Source organism: Trichosurus vulpecula, chromosome 5, assembly GCF_011100635.1.
Source record: "Trichosurus vulpecula isolate mTriVul1 chromosome 5, mTriVul1.pri, whole genome shotgun sequence".
Taxonomy (NCBI): domain Eukaryota; kingdom Metazoa; phylum Chordata; class Mammalia; order Diprotodontia; family Phalangeridae; genus Trichosurus; species Trichosurus vulpecula.
The window spans coordinates 40624590-40641019 of record NC_050577.1 but is presented as its reverse complement, the minus strand read 5'-3'; the positions used below and the strand labels follow the sequence as shown (position 1 = coordinate 40641019).

The 16430-nt window shown below is 43.0% G+C and overlaps 1 protein-coding gene across 1 annotated transcript in view; it reads left to right on the top strand.

Annotated features, from left to right (window-relative positions):
* Positions 1-16430, top strand: part of CPNE4 (copine 4) — a 170105-nt gene that overhangs the window by 59049 nt on the left and 94626 nt on the right. The window contains exon 6 of the mRNA XM_036760492.1: positions 2498-2587. Coding sequence (XP_036616387.1) covers positions 2498-2587 — 90 coding nt within the window. The remainder of the gene's footprint in view (positions 1-2497; positions 2588-16430) is intronic.

Sequence of the window (16430 nt, the reverse complement as noted above, 5' to 3'; positions counted from 1 at the left end):
AAACTTCCTGAGCCTACAGGGATTCCACAAATGCAGTTTAACTCAACAAATACTTTCTAAGTGCCAACTGTGTACCTAGCGCATGCCAGGTGTTCAGGATACAAAGACAGAAATGAATGCAGCCCCTGTCTGTAATGAGCATCTATACTTACTCCCTACTCCCAAATGGGAGTAGGGGAAGAAATGACACGTATACAGATAAGTAAAGATGAAATATATACCATGAGTTTACTAGATCATCTCTGAGGCTCTTTTCAGCCCTAACGCAATGATCCTCTGATCCTCCAAATGCCATTGGTCAGATTCAAATCTCTAACTATCCCTGTGCCACTTGGACTTTGCCTCAGGATGCAGAATTTGGTGAGCATTGAATTTAGAGGGGGCTGACTGTGTTCTCAGGCCTTCAGCAGTTACAACAGATACTAGCTCTTCAGCTTTATTTTATAAACTGCATGCAGTTGTCTCATCTCCGGTGGCTCCTGGGTCTGGAGCTTAGAAGAATGGAAGGCATTAACATCATTAATAATATGTCTAACCAAAGTAAAAGCTGACCTATGAATCCAATTAAAATCAACTGATAAACACAATAATAACAATATAAATGACCAATAAATCAATAAAAGTGAGAATTTATTAAAAGACCTCATTTTATAATATTTGTTTTTATACATTTATAATTGATGGCCTATTATAAACATTTTTAAAGCTTCTAGCTAAAAATGTGCCCTCTGCGGAAATGACCACTTTTTAGAATTTCTTTTCCCACCACTCCTGGCACAGTTCTAGGTGAGTTCTGCCACTTATTGCCCATATGACCTTGGGCAAGCCATTACTCCTCTCTAGCCCTCAGTTTCCCTATCTGTAAAAAGAGGAGGCCAGACCAGATGACCCCTAGGGTCCCTTCTGGCTCCATGGCTGTGCTGCCGTGATTCATGTTCCTCCCCTGGGGAAGATCAGACCTATGGATCAGCAAGTTAAGTCCATAGAGAATTCAAGGTGCAATGACTTGACCATGGTCTCCTCACCGCTTAGCATCAGGGGTGGGATGTCATCCCAGATCTCCCAGATTCCAAGTCTAGAACTCTTCTCATATGATATCATTTCCACTGAGCCATAGAGAAAGTACTGAATAGATATTCCTTCACTTAGCATGAATTCAACTGAATAAGACTTCCAGCAGTCAGCCATCTGCATTGGCCTGGCCTTGTCTTTCTAAGCCATTGAAGGGACAGTACTCTGTATATGAGGGCCTGAATTCATGGTGTGGTGAACTGCTTTCTAATTGGATTTGACATCTTAATAAACTGTACTTTCAGCTTTATTCTCAAGAATGATTAGGTCCAATGGCAGGGGCCTTGGATTTGGAGTCAGGGGTTCAAATCCTGCCCTGGTCACTCATTGTCTTTGGAACCTCAACTTTTCTGGAATTCAGTTTCTTCATTAGTCAAATGATCAGCAAGGTGCCCTCCATGTCTAAATCTATAATCCTACAATCTTTGTACATAAAACTAGAAATTTGCTCATCCAACATCATCTTAACTGTCTAAAATTCCAAGCGGACCAATAAGGTTTCACTTATAGGAGGAAGCCCAGGGAGTCCCTCAGATTTTGTAATTCCTAAAATATATTTCTTTGACTTGGATGGTATTATGGCCTTGGAGTTAGAAAGATATGGGTTCAAATCCCACTTGTGGCTCTTTGTAGCTGTGTGACAATAGACAAATTCCTTAGATTCTCTGGCCTTTAATGTCTTCAAGTGCAAAAAAAGTGCTAACCACTGTACTGACCCGACAAGGTCACGATGAGGCTCAGATGAGCTAACATAGGTAAGATACTTAGCAAATTTTTAAGAGTAATGTATTATTATCATTATTACTGGATTATACACCAAGTCAACATTACTAAATAAAGTTCCTAAGGAGTAGTCTAGTCTTCTAGACAAAATTAATGCCTTATCTCCCTGAGGGGCAAAGCTTTTGCTGACCTGATTTTGGAGAATTCATTTCATTACTGATGGTCCTGCAGAATTAGATGTTATAGGATCATAGATTTAGAGCTTAAAAAAAGGCCTTAAAGATTATCTAATAAACCCTCCTCATTTCTCAGATAAGGAAACTGAATCTCTGTGAGGCTGAGTTGTCCACAGTCACAGCACGTAGGACTCCAAACCCACCATGCATTGGCCAGATGCACCTCTGGAGTCCCAGCCCAATTTTCTGTATCACCATCATCTTTGGCCAGGTGGTTTATATTAGGAGTGGCAGTCATTAAACAATACAGGTGGTGCTTGCTAGCCTGGCTATTTCAGGGAATTCTGCCCCTAATGATCCATTCAATGGACAGTATAAAAGATTTACCACTTCAGCTCTTCATTAAGGGACCTGCCCCTGATGAATGTCCTTTTCATGAACCATAATGATGCTTCAATTGGTTTTTATTTTGAAATGTGCAAATGTCAAGAATTTTCTTTCCTCCCTACCCCTCTATCTATTCTCAGGTTGTGATGAATAACTTAAGCCCGGCTTGGAAATCATTCAAAGTCTCTGTAAATTCTCTGTGCAGTGGAGACCAGGACCGTCGACTGAAGGTCAGAGATCTGTGTTTGTCAGGGGAAAAAATCCCTTTTTCTAAAATTGTACCTTTCCCTACCCTTTCCCTCCTTTTTCTCTTAATTTTCAAATGAAGGGCTGCCTGCTTCCATATACCATCCACCCCTTGTGCTTGCCCTGTATCTTCTCCTTAGACTCAGGTAGGAAGAGTAGTTTGCTTCTGACAGAGGAAACCACAACTGCTTTCTGTGTCATGTATGGAGAAGTTGATGTCATCTGTTGTGGCAAATTTCATCTGTGCTGGGGAAGGGAAATACATCCATGATTTTTGGGAGTGATATAGAGAGGTGTTTTCTAGGCAGCATACAACCTATCTATAAAAGACCCCAGATGTGAAAGGTCAGGGTCAAGACCCTTGGAGATGGGCTCACTCAGGTAATAGCTCCAATGAGGTGCTGCTGAGGTCGTGAGAGCAGTTGGGTGGTGTTGGCCACCAAGGATGGCCAGGTTGGCAAAGTGGGTGAGTACTCATTCCGTGACTATGTTTGGCTCTCCAATCCCTCACTGGGCACTTAAGGCTCTTTCACCCCTCCCCTGGGAGCGATTATGGGGCATTCTGTCCTTTTGTTCAGATGAACATGCAATCTGATGAAAAAGGAAGCTCCCAGTGAGCAGGGATTGTGTCATTCTTTGTATTTGTTGTCCTAGCACTTAACAGAGTGTCTGGGCACCTAGTAGGTGCCTTATAAATACTTGTTGATTGATTAACAGTAGCGATGAAGTGGATGAATACTATAAGCTTAAAGCAAACATACAGTTCAAGTTTGAGACTATAGTATTGGAAGCTGAGGTGCAGGAGGTGATGCCCTGACTATGGAGAATATGGTTTTAAAGCCCATTTCTGGTGCTTACTATTTGTATGACCTTAAGCAAGTCACTTCTCCCCTCATGGCCTCAGTTTCCCCATCTGTAAAATGAGGGGGATGGACTAGAGAGGAGGTACAATAGATAGAGAATCAGGCTTATAATCAGGGAGACTTGAGTTCACATCTGGCCTCAGACACTCATGTGAGGTCACACTGTGTGACCCTGGGCAATCACTTAACCTTGTTTGCCTCAGTTTCCTCATCTGTAAAATGAGCTGGAGAAGGAAATGGCAAATCACTCCAGTGTCTCTGCCAAGAAAACCCCAGATGGGGCCACAAAGAATCAGACACAACTGAAATGACTGAACAACAACAAGAAAATGGGGGCAGTAATAACAGCACCTCCCTCACAGGGTTACTGAGAGGATTGAATGAGATGACATCATGAAGTGCTTAGCACGGTGCCTGGCACATCTGAGGGCTGCATAAGTGGTGGTGGTGGGGTTACCACTATTATATTAGAGGGCTGTGGAGGTCCCTTGGAGCTCTGCCTCCTATTCCAGTCTAGGATCCTATTAGGACATTCAGTGGCTTAAAGGGACCGCGTCTCCTTGAATGTCTACCAAAGGCTAGGATATTGATTTTGGCCTGCAGGAGAAGAAGGAATACCAAAAGAAAGCAGATGGAATGTAAAACGTCTAAATCAAGTTGTATTTTAAAACAAAAAGGTTAGAAGAGAGCTTTGACGTGTCTTTGACTTTGAAATGTTTTGATGTCTGCTGGGGAAAATAACACAGGAAAAGAATAAATTGTTCTGCTGATTCTGCCTCCACAAAATCTCTCACAAACACTCAGGTATTCTCTCAGGTCCTTTTCACACCTACATTTATGACTGCATGGGTCCTTCTCCCTATCTCTACCACCAGTGCTCAGGCTCTTATCACCTCTTACCCCAAATTCATAAAATGACCTCCTTGCAGGCCTCCCTGCTTTTTGACTGTCCTCTCCACCCCCTCCCTACCCCTGTCTGACTCACCCCTGCCAGGATATCCTACTAAGGCAGATGTCACTCCTCTACTCAAACACATTCAATGGTTCCCTGTTGACAGTGGGATAAAATGTAAACTCCCTAACCCGACACCAAAGGACTTGCACAATCTGGTTTCCCACCTCCTTTCTAAACATACTTCATGTTACTCTCTTCATACACTCTGCTCCAGCCAAACTGAATTACCTACCATCTGTTTCCCAAATTTGATATGACATCAGCCATCTTGGTGCAGTCCCACAAACCGTCCTTCAGGCCAGAAGGGCACTGCCCCCTCCTCCAATTCGGCAGAATCTTTACCGTCCTTTAATATCTACTTTTGATCCTTAAGCTCTTTCATGAAGCCTCAATCATCTTTCCTTCCTCAAATTACCTGGAATTGTATTTATCTGCAGTCAGGCGGGGCAGGAAGATGAGTTCAAATCCAGCCTCAGATACTTACTAGCTATGGGACTCTGGCCACGTCACTTAATCTGTCTGCCTCAGTTTCCTCATCTGTGAAATAGGGATAATAATTGCATTGACCTCCTAGGATTGTTTGGAGGATAAAATGAAATCGTATTTGTAAAGAGCTTTGCAAACCTTAAACGCCAATTATATAAGTGCCAGCTATTGTTGCAACAATAAGGGCCTAAGCCGGGGTGGTGGCTGACTGGAGAAAAAGGGGAACATGCAAGAGATTGTGTAGAGGTTGAATCAACAAGACCAAATAACGGGGTGTGGAAGATACAAGAAAGTAGAAGGTCAAGGCTGTCTCTGAGGTCACAGTGGTCACGTGTGTCCTCTGTGATACCTTACATCTTGTAAGCCAGTTGTTGTCACTAACATGCTAAAGCCTACTTTTGGCCAGCCATGGATCGTTCCATTGGACGTTGGATCACCTCTAATATTGACTCTAGAAATTGTGGTGTTGCATGCTTCACTGGGAAAATATTGACATTAAAAGACGGGTTTTTTTGTGTCAGGGAGCAGTTGAGAATATTTGAAAATTCTTCCCGCGTTCTCAGATGCAATCTAGTCTGTTCTCTTCTTCCTATTGAATATCAGACCTGGTTCACTGTCTGTCTGTCGTATCTGTTCAAAGATATATTTACTGATGGACCAACTCGGTGGCTGCCCATCCAACTGCGTAGCATAGACTGGTCAGTAGACATTCTCCATCCAGTTGTAGCAAAGGAGATGGGGAAAGTACTTGAATGATATCTGTGTATTTCTAACATGAACTCCATTGGTAAAATGTTCCATGGCTGCATGTCCCTGACAGCCAAGGAGTTGTTGATGTTTTCCTTTAAGATCCAATCTAAATCTCAACATTGAAGCCCATCCCTACTTGCTGTGTCCTCAGTGGAGTGAAATGACTTATGTGCCATCCTTCCAAAAATAACAAATTATTTTTAATGTGCATGAAGTCTGCTCTTCTCTCCCTCTTTGTCCCTATCATATAATGGAAAGAATATACAGCTGAGATTGGTTTGGAGTCGGGGGGGGGGGGGGGAGGAGGAGAAGCAATCAGAGTTAGGATATGATAGATGCCTTCAGATAATTGAAGGCCTCTCGCTCTATGAAAGTCTCTGTCGGTGACGGAATCATACAGTGTCCATTGATGGGAATGCCTTCATTTTGTAGATGGGGAAAAATGGAAAGAACATACCTACCATCAAAGAGCTTCTGATCGATGACGTTTTAAGGGAAGAGTATGACCCAGACTCGAGCTAAACTCAAACCATAACTGAGTGTATTTATAGCAGGCAGGCTTGGATCCAACCAGCCAAAATTCTACAGTGCAGCAAACAAATCCTTATAGGGTCAGCTGCTTAAAGAGTCTAAAAAACTTTGTCCAGTCAACCATCCTATCACCATGGTAGGTGTCCACGGTAGGAATGGATATGTAGAGAGTACATAAGAGGTAGCTCAGTCTGAGGCCAAAGTATGTGATAAGAGACACCCAGGGCCTCAGCAACAGACTGGTGTAGACGTCAGGGTACTGGACCTGGGCTCGGGAAGATCTGGGTTCAGATCCTACCTCAGATCCTCACTGTGTAATCCTGGGCCTCACTTAACCTCTCTGTGCCTCAGTTTCCTCATCTGTAAAATAAGGGTGTTGTACTTGATGACCTCTAAGGTCCTTCCAGCTCTAAATCTATGATTCTGCGTGATTTGGTCTGACTCTCCTGCCTTACTCACGTACTGCACTGTTTAACAACAGGTCACTGAGAATATTGGCTGTCGTGGAAATCTCTTAGAAAAGAAGAAAATGTGTGGGTATGCACTGAAAGTAACACTGCTTATAAGCCATAGTCAGGCTTTATGCAGTCTAATTTCAGGGGAAAATACAGACTTATATTCAGACCAGCAAGGAAATTGGTCATAGGGAAGCCATTTAGCAGTTTAGTCAGTTTTCCCCCTGACCAATAATCAGATTCCATTCGGCTCCATGCTTTGAAATTTCAAGACAAAACACTGGATAACCATTTCTCAGTGATCTGGTATGATGTAGTAGGTCCTGAACCTGGGAGTCAGGAGCCCTGCTTTGAATCCTGGCTTGGACACAAAGCGGCTAGCTAACTGGGAGTGAGTCTCTCAGAGTTCCTGAATCTGAAGGTCAGACTGTAAGCTCCTATTAGAACGTAAACCCATCAAGGGCAGAGGCTGTCTGGCTTCTTCTATCTCTGGATCCTCAGAGCATGGCACAGGTCCTTAGTGAATGTTTGTTGATGTAGGGATGGAACCTGAGTTCCCTCATCTGTAACATGGGAATGAGAATCTGTGTGCTACTAACCGCATGGGGTTGTTGTGAGTCTTGTCCACTTTAAAATGCTATGGAGGAAGGTGGCCAAGTGTCATGTGTCAGCCCCAGACGTGGAGCTGGGGAAAGCCTGCTTTTGAATACTACCATTGAAATGGCCTAACAGACTTACTAACGAGTCAAGGTTTCCTCGGCTGTGAAATAACAGCAATCATCATCCTCCTTGTTATATCACTGTTATCGTGGTTCTTGTCATTATTTTATCACCATCGCTGCTTTGTTGTTTCGTTGTTATAGCTGGCATTTACATAGTGCTTTAAGATTTGCAAAGTGTTTTTTCCTGTTATCTCATTCAAAATGAGGGTAATAACTTGCAAGGTTGTTGTCAGGCTCAAACAAGATAATATTCGTGAAGTGCTTTGGATATCTCAAAGAGCCGTGTCAATGTAAACTACTCCATAAGTACCATCCATGCTCCTCATCCTCATCTGGAGAGATTGTAAGCACTCTTTCAGGAGTGAAGAAGGCCACAGACTGACTTTGTCACTGAGCTAAGTGTCAAAGACCGAGGAGGGATCTATGTATGTGTGCTCTCTCCCGATAGACTGCAAGCTCCTTGAGGGAGGGCAGGACTGTTTGATTTCTGTTTGGATGTTCGCAGTGCTCGGCACACTTAATAAGTGCTCCTTGATGGATGTTTTGTGCCTCCCCCAAGGTGAGCCCTGTTCCCTAGGATTGAGACCCTCTGAAATTTACTCTGTCTTCGCTTTAGTCGCTTCCTCCAAAATCTGGAGCTAGCCAGAGAACTCTCTCCCAGCAGGATGAGCAAATAATAAAATACTTTTAAAATGCAAATAATAAAAATTATGTTGTGATATCGGGGGGGGGGGGGGATAGAGAAGCCAAGGGAGCTACTGAATGATGAAGTGGGGCAGTTATTAGAAGTGGGGGGGGGCAGGGGTATTGAACATATCTTTGTTCAGCTCCCTGGGTGATTCAAAGTGATGGTGCTGCCTCCTTGGCCCAGCAATGCCTCACACGGTCATGGGCGCATTTGCTCAATGCTGGTTTCCATTAGGTTTTTTTAAATGTCAGCAGCTCCATTGTATGTTGTACTGACTTATTAGCATCAGCAGCTGGGGACAAAAGGATCTGAAAATCCTTATTTTCTGTTTCTGAAGATGTGACTTTAAAACAGTCTTGTTGACATTTTGCCAGACGAGACCAGGTGTTTTATTCCACTCCCTTCTGGGCTGATGTTTGCCTTCTCTAGGGGTACTCTACCTACTACTTTAGAACATTCAGCTACTCCCTTTCACAGCCAACTTGGACATTGTTAATAAACTAGAGAATCTGCAACCACTAGAAGTTCTTTCTGGGTATTCCTTGGAAGAGAATGGGAAGGAAGGAAGAAAGGAAGGGAGGGAGGGAGGAAGGAAGGAGGAAAGGAAGGAAGGAAGGAAGGAAGGAGGAAAGAAAGAAAGAGAAAGAAAGGGAGGATGGGAGGGAGGGGGGAGGGATGGGAGAAGGAAGGAAAGGAAAAGAAAAGGAAGGAGAAAGAAAGAGAAGGAAGGAAGGGGAAAGAGAGGAAGGGAAAGGGAGGAAGGGAAAAAAGCAGGGAGAGACACACATAAAGATAGAAAGAAAGAGACAGAGAATGTGTAATTCCAGAAGAAAATTGATCTTTCATAATCCTCTCCTTCAGAATCTCTCCTGTAACTCTTCCCAGGCAATTAAAGGGCTGGTCAAACATTATTGCTGCTGACCATCCAGCATGTCTGGTTACATTAGTACTTAAAACTCATCATGGCAGCTCTCCCCTGATAGAGTTAAAAACACTAATGGGTTTGTCAGAACATATTACGCACAGCTCATCACACCAACTTTCCTCCCTGCCTTCTTCAGATGGTCTCTTGGGTTAGGCTCACCCCTGGCTGCTCTCGAGGATGGCATTGACTACCAAAGGTTTAGATGAGGGAACAGCCATATCCACAGGCCTTGGCTCTTGGCTAGTATGTATATGACCCGAAGGAGATCAAGTGATAATCCCTCAGCAAACATTTTCAGCTGTCAAATCGGTTTTTTTTTTTCTTTGGGGCATCACATTCAGCTTCTGCTAAGTGACTCAAGGTAGTCTGGCCTTTTCTATGGTGGAAGGAACCTGGGCCTGGTGCCAGAAGAGCTTGGGTCCGAATCCTGGTTCAGTGGGGCTGTTGACCATCAGCTTCTCCTCCCTGATACCTCCTTTTCTCACCTACACTTAAAGAGGCAGAAGAGTCATGTCTGGACCCAATAATCACAAGACCTTTTGGCAGGGACATGAATTTAAGTTCTGAGGCTCCCCACAAATCATTTGGAAAGGGTCCTGCAGGATACTCTTAGTCAAGTGCAAGTTAAACCTCTGGGGGGGGCTCTTTTTTTTTGGTTGGGGAGAGGGTGAGATGTTGCATGAAGGCGCTACTTGGGCAGCATAGAGGATGGAGGTATGGGGTGGTGGACGCCAGCCCTCTGATTTCATTGGCACAGAAAACTCACTCTACCAACACAGATCTTATAACTGCTCCACCATTTCCTCTCAGAGTTGGATCTGACCATAGACACACAGCTAGTACTTGTTAGAGACTGGTCTTGAACCTAGGTCTTTATGACTCCAAGGCCAACTCCTTGGTTACTACAAGTGGCTATGGAAAAAAGAAAAAGGAGATAATTGACAGAGAGTTCTGACTTTAATTGGCTCACTTTAGCTTTTCTCACTTTTCCCATTGGAACCAAAGATCCCATGAGTTGTTGGCCCCTAGCAGGCTGGGTAATGAGAATCCAAGCACAGAATCTCCTCCATCTCAGGACGGGGCCTCAGAGGCCCCTTAGTCCAGCCCACACCGTATGTCACCCCCAATGAGAGCATGACTCCCACAAGCCTCTGAGAAGACTTAGCTGGGGGAAAACACATCCAATATAGTATCACATTAGAGATTTGTACCAATCTGTAAATGACCTTCATTGAATTGTTTAAAGGGTTGTTATGACACAGCTTGAAGCTGATAGTGTGACTTCCAGATCAGCTACCTGGCCTGCAAACATCTGCTTAGGTGAGAGCTACACCTCTGCTATTGTTAAAAAATGATGTCGGAAACTTCAGGCCTGTTGTGAGAGACTGAAAACTGCCAGCTTGGTGTTGGTGTAACTATAGTGGAAAAGGCCGCGTTATACCTGTTTTAAAACCTAGTTTTGCGAATGAGGACAACTGCAGACCCTGAGAGTTGAAGTGAATTTCTTGGAGTCACACAGCAAGTTAATGGCTAGGTCTCCTGACTGCTAGCTTACAGTTATTTTCATTACACTGTCCTTCTCTGCATGTGTGTGTATACACACACATATGCATATGCATACACATGTAAATTATGTATATATAAATACTCACATATATGTATCTTTAAAAGTTAAGTTTTTGGAACGGTGGCATGGGAGCTTTAAAAGACATCAGTCTGCGTCAGAAGCTGTATGATATAAATGAACAGAAGGCTCAGTGCTAAGGGGACCAGTTGTATGCAAATGCCATTCAATCAGTAAACATCTATACCTAGATAGCTATTGGAAAGGTGAAACTTGGACTTAGCAGCCCATTGGAAGAAAACCATTGTCTGAAAACTTTTAAGAAATCATGGGGTTATAGCCTTCTTTTGGGATTCCTTTACATTTGTGTTTATCTGTCTTCTTCATTCCCATAATCTTGGTTCTCTGTGCCTTAATGACTTGGATGATTTCATATTTTTAAGCTAAACGTTCTTGTCCAGTTTCCATTAGGCAGCTAGATACATTAGGTGCAGTGGATAGAGTTCTGGACCTGGAGCCGGGCAGACCTGAGTTCAAATCTAGCCTCAGACTGTTACTACCTGGAGGATCCCTAAGCAAGTCATTTAACCTTTTTGCCTCAGTTTCCTCAACTTCCCAGTGTTTTTGTACAGATCAAATGAGATGATATTTGTAAGGCACTTGCTTATTCCCCTTCCCTTGTTGCTAAAACTTCAGGAAGAGAAATGATGTCATTAGCGACTAAAGAAGCTTCCATATTTTCCTTTCCTACTAAGTAAGAGTCAAGCTAAAGAGGGATCAGAAGAGAGACCGACTTTCTTGTTAGGGATATTTAGGTGGGACCTCCTGGGTCCAGAATGGACCAAGTCTATACTAATATATGCAGAAGCAGAGCACATCTGGAAAGCATTTATGTGAGGTTCAGAATTTCACTGTTTTCTTGGTGCAATTTTGTTCTGCTAAGCAATTCTTGACCTGAGGTCCATGGCCCCCCAGTGGGTCTGTGGGTGAATTTCAGAGGTTCCATGAACTTGGACTGGAAAAAAATGCATCTTTTTTTTTCATAAAGTTCTAAATGAAATTTAATATTCCCTTCAATTATAATTTTTTAAAAATAAAAACCATTATTCTGAGAAGGAATCTATAGGTCACACTAGAGTGCCAAAGGGGTCCCTGCCATTTAAAAAGAGCCCCTGATCTGGAGAACAGAACCAATGGTTGGAAGTTCCAGAGAGGTAGGTTTTGATTTGATAATTAAGGCTGTGGAGGGTGATGAATTCTTTATCATTGGCAGCCTTTGAGAGAAGCCTGGAAGTTATACTAGAGATTTTTGCTCAGGTTCAGGTCAGACTAGAACGATTCTGAGGTCCCTCCCAACTCTGGGACTTTCCAACTGGCTGCCATTTTGTGATCTTTAGGTGACCCTTGGGAAAAGAGCTAGTTACTATCAACCATAAAATGACTTCCCTCAATCAATTATAACAAGTATTCAATACCTAGTACATGATAATCACTGTACTAAGCATTAGGTATACAAAAATAAATCCAGATAATCCTGGCTTCTGGAAAGCTCACATTCTAATTAGGACAGACAACATATATAAGGGAATTCAGCTACAGGGCAGATGGCAAGGCCCATGGGTCTTTAGTTTGTACTGTTTGAAAAGATGGCCATGGTGGTATCCAAGCGGAGAGAATTTGCAAAATTTACATTCCATTGAGGAAGACTTACAAATATATATACAAATATGTGTATGTATATATATATGTGCGGGTGTGTGTGTGTGTGTGTGTGTGTGAAAACATAAGGCTATTTTGAGAGGGGAAGCTCTAGCAACCAGGGTGGGGCAGGGAAAAACAGGATCAGAAAAAAGACTCTTGAAAATGGCAATGCTCAGTTTGAGCTTTGAAAGAGCCCAGAAATACTGATGGGGCAGCTAGGTGGCGCCATAGTGGATAGAGCACCAGGCCTGGAGTCAGGAAGACTCACCTTCCTGAGTTCAAATCCAGCCTCACACATTTAATAGTTGTGTGACTTTGGGCAAGTCACTTGACCCTGTTTGCCTCAGTTTCCTCATCTGTAAAATAACCTGGAGAAGGAAATGGAAAACTACTCTAGTATCTTTGCCAAGAAACCCCAAATGGGGTCACGAAGAGTTGGACATGGCTGAAACAATTAAAAAACAAAGGAATTCTAACAAAGGCGGAGGAGAGGAGAGAGCCCATTCAGGTAGGGGGATGCTACCTGAGACCAACATCACTTTCCTTCCCCTTTTCAGATTAAATAAGTCCATTTGTCTTTATTTTTCCTTGGGGGTATTGAGCTAAGTTCAGATGTTTGTCTGTAAAAGTAGCTGTTTATTGGGAGTGTCTGTGCAGAGCCCAGCCTTTGAAAAGAATGATTCCCCATACACTCTGTGGCATTTTGGGCACGCCTCCTTATTGAACAAAGCATCAGTCACCTCATTTTACCTTCTTTATTTTTCTTTTCCCTCTCTGCTCACCATGTAGTCAGGAGGTATAGAAAGATTTGATGCTTAACACCCCCTCTGCTTCTCTGGGTGCTGATTACAAGGACCCGATCTGGGCTAAGACTTGCCTTTCTCTGCCATTAATTGTGTCAACTTCCAAGATTCTCAATCCGGGGGATCCAGGAGTTTACAAGGCATGGTGGTACCTCTCCAAGGATGTAGAAGCAGCCTGCCCTATGTTGAAATAGTGTGTTCCGTGTGCAGTGTACACTATTTCTAAATAAGGAGTTAGTCCACACAAACAGACCTCACAGTTGGGGGCGGCCTCCTCGGTTCAGGCGAGCTCACCAAGACCACACTAAGAGGCAAAGGCTTGGGCCATACAAAGCGAGCATTTGTTTTGGGTTCAGAATACTCACTGTTTTCTTGGACTAACAGCTCTGCAAAGATAATCGTCAGTAACCACATTTTGTAAATAACCATGCTTATTTATTCTATTTATAACCTCAAGGGACTTTTTGCTTCCATTCGGGTAAATCGAGTTTGAAAATATAATAAAAATCCAGAGAAACGTTCACAGTGAGGGAGGCAAATATTACTGTTGTTGTCGCGATGATGACGATGATAAAGAGACTGTGGCTCAAGTCTGGTATAAAGAAGGGAAAAGAGCTTGTAATACAGAGATTCTTTTCCCTTGTAGCGTGGGCCCCCATTCGATTGCAAGCTCCTTGATGGCAGGGATTAGCTTTTGCCTCCTTTTGTATCCCCAGTGCTTAGCACAGTGCCTGGCACATAGTAGGCACTTAATAAAACTTTATTGACTGACTGACCTTGAGCTTATTGCCCACTCTGTTTTAAATGCATAGAATAAAACACAAAATTCTTTTACAAAAGAAACCAATGATATCAGAATAAAGATATATTTTTCTTCCATCCGAGTTCATGAGTGCCTTGATATCTATCCATAGAGACTTTGGGCATGGAGGGGAGACAGTTGTAAAGGGTTTTGTATAAGACTTAGTTAAAGCAGCTTATGTCAAGAACATTTGTTCATGAAAAGAAGCCAACAAATAGATAGGAAATGGAATGTTTCTCCAATGATTCCTTCCCATTTGTTACATTTGGAGACTAGCACCTCAATCATGGATGTCCCATGCAGGATAATGGCAATGACATTTAAGAAGTCTGGAAGGATGGCTGGACTCAAAGGAACAACTATGGAAGAGATCCATGCTGGAGGCAAAACCAGTTTAAAGGCGTTCAGGGATTGATTGTTTTTAAGATGGTTCAGGTGCAGCTAGGTGGCACCATAGCATATACAGCGCTGAGCCTGGAGTCAGGAAGACTCATCTTCATGAGTTCGAATCTGGCCTCAGATGCTTATTAGCTGCGTGACCCCGGACAAGTCACTTAACTCTGTTTGCCTTAGTTTCCTCATTTTTAAAATGAGCTGGAGAAGAAAATGGCAAACCACTCTAGTATCTCTGCCAAGAAAACTCTAAAATGGGGTCACGGAAAGTCAGAAAAGACTGAAATGACTGAACAACAATGAGAAGATGGTTCAAAGAAAGGACAATGAAAAAGATTAGATGAAATTATAGAAGATACTTGTAGGTCTGACTCAGAAGGCTAGGAGTTTTCACCTCTTAGGAGTTTTCTGAAAGAGCTTATAGTTCATCTCACTGATTTTACAGAGGAACATGGGTTATGGAATCAGAGAGCTCCTATTCAGATCCTGCCTCTAACAAAATCTGTGTGAACCACAAGTCCCTGGGCCTCAGTTTCCCCATCTATAAAATGATGATGCTAGACTCAGTGACCCCTGAGGTTCTTTTCAGTTCTAGATCTGCGATGCTGGGGTCTGTGCGGCAGCAAGAGATGATCATGGAAATGGAGTGCAAAGAACATTCTTTGGCTTTTAGGTTAGAGGAACTGGGTTCAATTGTGATGCTTTACCACATGAGGGACCCCTGGTAAATGAATTACCCTCCCTGTGCCTCAGTTTCCCAATTTGTAATGTGAGGGGGCCTCAGAGGTCCATTCTAGCTGTGATTGTCTAATCCAATGACTTACTCAAAGTGGCCCAGGTAGGGAGGAGGAAAGCTAAGGCTGGCTCTCTGCTTATCTCTCTCTCTCTCTCTCTCTCTCTAACACTTGCCCTCCAGTGCTTTCCCCTACACCATGCTGTCTCTCTCAGCTTCAGTGAAACCATCCTCTCATGCTTCTCACCTTACCCATCATAGCGGATGTCTTTTCCAATAGATGATATTCTGAATTTTAATAGTTGTATTCCTTAGTTGGGTGGCCAATTTTCAAGCAATTTACCTGCTTGCCAGCATGCAGGGCACGCTCTGATACTCCACTCTTGACCTAAATGCATTTTCCTCAGGCCTGACACAATGTACTTCCTACTTCTCTTAAGTAACATGAACAGCACCCATGCCTTGCTGTTACTTACACATGACAAAGATAAAGGCAATGGTGCAATCCATCAGGGACCACAAAGATATTGGCCTGGAGAGCTCCAAATGGTGGCTGAAATTAATGGAGCTTGGAGTCTGGAGAGGCAATTTGCCACGACTCTCCACTCATTTCACTTTGATTGGCTAAAAGCCGAACAATGCGCCCCGAGCTTCTGCTCCTTGCAAATCAATTTTTCATATGGCAGGCCTTTCCTCTGTCCAGATCTCAGCAATTTAAGCTTTGCCACAGAGATCTGGGAAGAGAAAGAATTGAGAAAATAAATGGATTCAGAGCTAACTGCTTATCTGTTTCTTCTTCTTTTTTTCCTTCTCTTCCTGATAAAAAGCATAGCCAGCAGCCATCCTGGATTCTAAGTTACTCATCAAAGTTGGTTGAGCTTTGTGAAGTCATGCGGTCAGTAACAGGTGAAGAGAAGTTGAAAGAGAGGGTTTTTTGAAGTCTTCAAATTATTTCATGATAATCCCAGATGTAGAAACAGTGGATTGTTCAAAACAAAACTGTTTCCATTTTGTGTTTCTATCCCTAGCTCTGAGGAAGGCGCGGATCTTAATAAGATCATAGTTGTAGATTTGGAAGAGATTTAAGCAACCATCTAGTCTAATAACCTCATTTTACTGAAGAGGAAACTGAGGCCCAGATATGTAAAGAGACTTAGCCAAGGTCATGGGGTAGTAAGTAAGGGAAGGGGGATAGGCACCATATTCCTGGTGATTCCAGAGTCAGCATTCTTTCCACTATACCATGATGCCTGTATATGATGGATGAAAGGAGAGAGAGAGAGAGAATGAGAATAAACATAACATTTAAGTGCTAAGTGCTGGAGGAAGATAGATAGATAGATAGATAGATAGATAGATAGATAGATAGATAGATAGATAGATACAGACAGACAGACAGACAGACCCATGTAGAATGAAGCCTCCAGAGGGGGAAATGAAGAAATGATTGCAGTCA